The 6,000-nt window shown below is 42.9% G+C and overlaps 1 protein-coding gene across 2 annotated transcripts in view; it reads left to right on the forward strand.

Moving 5' to 3' along the window:
* The window catches only part of AFG3L2 (AFG3 like matrix AAA peptidase subunit 2), a 217,583-nt gene extending 214,898 nt beyond the window's left edge, over positions 1 to 2,685 (forward strand). For both annotated transcript variants that reach the window (XM_078687596.1, XM_078687597.1), the window contains one exon: positions 1,852 to 2,685. In XM_078687596.1, the coding sequence (XP_078543722.1) occupies positions 1,852 to 2,094 (243 nt within the window). In that variant the 3' untranslated portion in view covers positions 2,095 to 2,685. The remainder of the gene's footprint in view (positions 1 to 1,851) is intronic.
* The last annotated feature ends 3,315 nt before the right edge of the window (positions 2,686 to 6,000 follow it).

The following is a 6,000-nucleotide window of genomic DNA, read 5'->3' on the forward strand; positions in this document are numbered from 1 at the left end:
TGCACATTGTAATGTGTTAGCATAAATGTAGGTATGCGTATTAGTGTGTATGCATGCGGGTACCCTCAGCATCTCTTCAAGCTTATTTTAAGGCGTGTAACAGATTGTGCCACAGATAAAACTGGTGTGGCCATCTACACAGGAGATATGCACACATACACGCATACATTTTAAATCTCACATTTTATGTGTGTGCATATTTACAATTGGAATACATTTATAAACAATCATGCAACCTCAAATGTAAACAATTAAAACAAACATCTCTGCTTTCAATTGAGTGTAGTAGGAGACATTAATGTGTGTGGCAAGGTACAGTGTCTTCTTGTTTTTTGTTTTTTTCTGTGGCCTCCTGGTAAAATTACTAACCATGGTGGGAGGGGGCACAGGGGAGGAAGGCAAGACAAATAGAGCTGGGCAACAGGCCCCATTGGGCCCCTCACTAGAGATGCCCGTGAGTAGATATGTTTGTGTGCGTTGTTGGCTGGCATGTATGTTAGTAAGCCTGTTAATGTGTATATATAAAGGCATGTGGGTATTGGATTTATGAGTAGGGGTGTCAATGGGTTTGAATGTCGGTATGCATATTATTATGCTTGTATTGGGTATGTGTGTAGAGAGAATATGCATTTAAGCATTTAGGTGAAAACGAATAAAGTAGTGTCTGCTCCCAAGTTAGGCCATTGGTCCCCATGTTATATTTCAAATGGTGTTCTTCCTTCTCCCCCACTTAATACCTGGGCTACTCTTTCCAATTCATAATAATTCCAGAGCTGACCCCACCACTTATCTATGTTCGGTAGAATAGTGCTGATACACTCCTGGGCAATACATAACCTAGCCGTACAGATTGCTGTAAAAGAAAACAGTGCCACAGGATTATGCACCTGTTCCAAGGACAATATTCTGAGCCTAGATAACCAAATTGTACTCCTGTCCAAACTGCTTTGGTTACCTCCGCCCAGAAACAAGTTAGTTTATTATAGTTCAGAAATGTGCAAATGTAATCCACTTGCTCAATTTAGCATTGGGGGACATTTGGAATAAACCTGAATCTCTCACAATGTAATCTCATTGGTGTATAATACTATCTATGAATTACTTTAAACGGCTGTAATCGCAGATTAGCTGCTTCGAAAACAGCGTTACCAGCATCAATTGCAATCTGAATATTTTGTCTAAGAATTTCAATTACCAATTTCTCGTGGCTTGTGCGTGAGCTCTTGCGTAAGCTCCTCACCCTCCCCCCTCGTGGCTTGTGCGTGAGCTCCTGACCCCCTCGTGGTTTGTGCGTGAGCTCCTGACCCCCTCCCCCCCTCGTGGCTTGTGCGTGAGCTCCTGACCCCCTCCCCGTGCCTAACAAAATGAATGTGTCCTCTCTACTACTCTCTAATGCTCACCTATTGCCATTGTAAATGACAATACCATTTATTTATGTTTAAAAAAAATGTCATGAGCAATGCCAATAGCTCTACCTTTAATAATGCCGAGACCATTGCATTGTAAATGCTTGTTGTAAGTGAGTGCATGATACACACAGAAATGGCCATCACGCACATCTCGAGGCCAGACCAAGCCCACCAAACACATTTCTCACATTTGCACACACTTTCCAGCCAGTATAATGGTGAAGGTGGGAGGCCAGTGACACCAATATGCCAATATGTGTTCTCATTTAGTTTTTAGTTATCTTTTATTTAGTTTAGCCTTCACGGAGCATTCCCTCGGTCTTGCAAGTCACTGTTTGTTGAACACATAACTGTTTTGATCTTGTAATATGGTTTTGGAGGGTATTTCTGACTGCACTGAGAGTTTGTTTTACTCTAAATTGCACCTTTTCATGTTTTGCAGGTCGCTCTACGGTTACTGGAAAAAGAGGTACTGGATAAAAGTGACATGGTTGAACTACTGGGCCCAAGGCCATTTGCAGAAAAATCCACTTACGAAGAATTTGTAGAAGGAACAGGGAGTTTAGACGAGGACACCTCACTACCAGAAGGCCTAAAAGACTGGAACAAGGATCGTGAGAAGGCAAAAGAGGAGTCTTCTGATGAGCAAGTCGCAAGGCAGATCAGTGAAGGGATTCCATTTTAGCGATGAAGTGTTGTGTGTTGAGAACTGTGTGGCATGTTACACACTGTACAGTCACTGTTATTCATAAAATTAAATTGAACACTTAATTAAATAATTTACAAAAGAACCGCTTTCAAATCAAGAGATCGTTCACTGAACGGAGTTGGGCATGGTGCAAAACAATTATTTTACAAAGTAAAAGTGATATTTCAGAGAAGATCGGGGTATTGCTTTGAAACAACGTGATGTCTGGTAAGTGTGCTGGAGTTAACATTGAAAATGTGTCTCTGAAATCTTAAATCTTCCTCCAACCCAGAACTAAGGACTCATTAATATCTTTAAGGCAACAAATTCAGTTCTATTTGCAACAGCTTTTGGCAAAATTCCACATATTCTCTTGCTCAAGAAAGTAAATCAAAGCAGGACAGGATTTAGCTAGCGTTTAAAGTAATAAATAAAAAAATAGACATCCAGAGATCATCTCTTGCGGTTTTATTTAGATCTAAAGTATTTCTCAAGCACCTGCCATGTAAACTATGAATGTATTCAAATAATTGTGTAAATAGGGTTTATTTGAAGCAGACAACCATTAAAGGTGGCGTTTTTTTCTGACATTGGTGTGGCATTATTACAAATAACATCCCTTGCTGTAGCGGTCTTATGTTATGCTGATTTCTAGAGTCCACTGTACCTGGGAGCGTATCCTGGCAGTGAGCTGGTGTGAGTCTAGGCACACGTAGACTCACTAGTGGAAAAGCCATATCTTCAGCGTCATGCGGAAATCATAAGTGAGAAGGCGACCCTTATAGATCATAGAGCGATGGAGGAGAAGGCTTGACTGCCGGATCTAGTTTTCGGTATGTGTGGGATTTGTGTGATTAGGAGTCCCTATGACCGGAGGTGTCTGCAAGTTTTGTGCAAGCAATTGAGATTGAGGTATGCTGGGCAGTGTTATGTAGTGCCTTGAAAGTATGACAATGTGCCGTGACCTCTATCAAAGTTTTCTTGACTCTGATTATGAAATGTTTAGAAAAATTAATAAGACCTTTACCAATATCAGAAACTATATAATGTGCAAGATCAGTTGAAAAACATATCTGTGCCTGAGCAGCATAGAGTTTGATCACACTTATGGGGTCTCAGTTATTGCATATGCCACATGGCCATTTCAAAGATGCATATAGGCACTAGCACAAAGCTTATTAAGTTGAATCAAAAGATCTGATTTATGTGTCTGCGGGCACAATATTCACAATTCTTTTCCATGTTTCTTTCTGTAGTTTTCCCCTGACTGGAAAATGTGTTTTTGCTTTGGGTTGTACAATGTTTTGATTGGAGAAAACGATATCCCTTCTCTTATTGCTTGATTTAGTTTAATTCAACAGCCATGTTTCTGCAATTTAATTTTATTGATGTGAATCTCTGGCGAGATCAACAATTATACTAAATAGAGAAAGACACTTCTCTGTCACTGAACCTAGCAGAGCCTGCATCTCGTGTCTCAGGAATTTTGATTCAGTGAATTCCTGCCGCTTCTGCACTGTATTTTAAAAGAGGCAACTAAGAAATCGACTCCTGTCCATGTTAAAAATGGGATCAATAAGTGACTCCGGGGGACCCAGCTTTTCTCACTCAACATCCCACTCCTGAAGGCCTTGTGGTGCAGGCTTTGGCCAGCATAGTGAACTGACCCTGACAGGGAATCGAAGAGGATAGAGACTTTTGGTATGAATTTTCTCCTCTACAAGTTTGGCCCTTCACTCTTGTGATGCAGCCAAGTTAATTATATGCTGTGGACTGGATACCACCGTCTCCTTCTACAGGGCTATTGGCAATCGTGTGGTCATTCGCAGACATCTCTGAATGTGGTTCACGAAAATTTTTAAAGATGTTCAGGCCAGACTCATGGGCATGCCATTTAATGCCGCCGGACTGTAGATAAAGCAGATTCGGGGCTGGTGCGCTTCAAAGATATCAGTGCCACAGTGCGTTCCCTGCCCTTTCTGCTCCCTCACAACAGCCACAGCGTTTTCAGTCCGCCAACAGGTGCAGCAATCTCCACAGCTCTTTTGTGGTTGTTGCCTCAGTACCCATAGGGGAGGGCGAGGGCAACAGGGACAGCAGACAGCCCAGTCTTTCATACCCCCTAGCTGTCACCCTCTCCAAGCCTCTCCAGCGTGCCCTTGACTACACACAGCCACTTTGTCGCAGGCAGGATCCAACATTTTCTGCCAAGGTAGCAGGCGATAACTTTGGATACGTGGGTCCTGCAAATTGTTTAGATGGGTTATGCTTTGCCATTCCTTCAATACCCTACACACTCTCCACTATCTTCACAATGGCTGATGGAGGACCATCTGTCTCTCTTGCAACAGGAAGTGCTGACTTTTTAAGCCAAAGGATACACAAAGAGTGTTCCGGAAATCAGTCATGGTTGGTATTCCAACTTCTTGCTGGGGCTGAAAAAGGACGGAAGCCTCCATCTCATATCAGAACTAAGCTCTCCCAATGCCGTTGTGAAAAACGGCAAGTGTAAGATGCTCGTCCTGGCTCAGGGTTTTTCTTCTTTCGAACTGTAGAAGCCATCTTTCTTGTATGATACCAAATGCTGCAAGCTTTTAGGCCCTGCTAAGTTGACATAAAAAGTAGTACACAACTGCTTGTACTTTTTCCATTTGCTTCAGAGACACAGCTTTTGTAACCCAAGGTTTGATCAAGAATAATACGTGACAGGGAAGATGCTCACGTAGACCCAGACATTTCAGCATGGCGCATTTTGCAATATGTCTGGTCCTTTCTATTATGTTGCAATTATTAACTGGAAAAGCACCAGACTTATATCTTACACTATAGTTGAAAGTCCCAGAAGCTGCCCACTTGTGTCACATGGTCAGCAGCAGTATGGTTCGGACCTTACATGGTATACGACTGTTTCAGACCCTTGCTAATTGGTCAAATGACTAGGGCTTAATTTGTGCTATGTATGTGATGATGCCACATCCTTTGTGGTTTTGGCCTATAAAAGCTGTCACCAATGTCACATCTTTGGTCATTCAGTACTTATTGTCTGCCTCCGTGCTGCACATACTTTTGCATTATTTGTTGTTCCCCAATAAATCTTGCTAACAGTTGTGCTGAGAGAGACTTGTGTTATTTGTATTATTCCTTATAATTTCTATTACAGCTTCTACATTTGGAGGAGAATGCAGCCCCAAAACATCTGACCAGCTTCGACGGCCACCGGTTGCTGAACTCCAACCCCTTCGGAGCTCGGAGACCTGAGGTGATGGCATTTCAATTTGTCTTCTCTATCTCCGCTCTCTGGCTGTTGGAGGACGACACCAGTGCTTAACCGTTAGTTGCCTGTGTCATGTATGTATTTGGCTCCTGCTCTGTCTCTATCAGCACATTTGTATAGCACTGTTTTTACCAGATTCTAAGAGCTCTCCTTCTGTATCATTTTCTCTTGGTCCTTTCTCACTGCCCTGCCAATGCATCTTAGGCCGGTGACCGTGTGTCTCTGTTATATCTCCATTGGTTGCTTACCGAAGTACTTCTTGGCTATCATACTGGCCGTCCTCGTTCCTTTCTTTGTTCTCATTTTTCTAGCTCGGATAATTTCCATATCTCTGTGTCGCCATTCTGCTGGTGACATTTCCTTCACTTCCTCTTAACGTGCTCAGCGCCACTCACTCTGTTTCTGCTTCGGAGCTCTTTCTGCGTTCTGGCCTCTGACTCAGCTGCCGACTCTCAGCTGTCTTTTAATGTGCATTTTGGTCTCTTTGTAGTTTCTGGTCCTCATCTCCACCCCTCCAGACCGGCGATGGTGTCCTTCTGCTCGATTCCATGCATGCAGTCCCTCCCTGGTGCTACACAGCGCTTGGCTGTATCTAGGACCAAGGAGGGCGAACTTCTGCAACACCTTTG

Source organism: Lissotriton helveticus, chromosome 4_1, assembly GCF_964261635.1.
Source record: "Lissotriton helveticus chromosome 4_1, aLisHel1.1, whole genome shotgun sequence".
Taxonomy (NCBI): domain Eukaryota; kingdom Metazoa; phylum Chordata; class Amphibia; order Caudata; family Salamandridae; genus Lissotriton; species Lissotriton helveticus.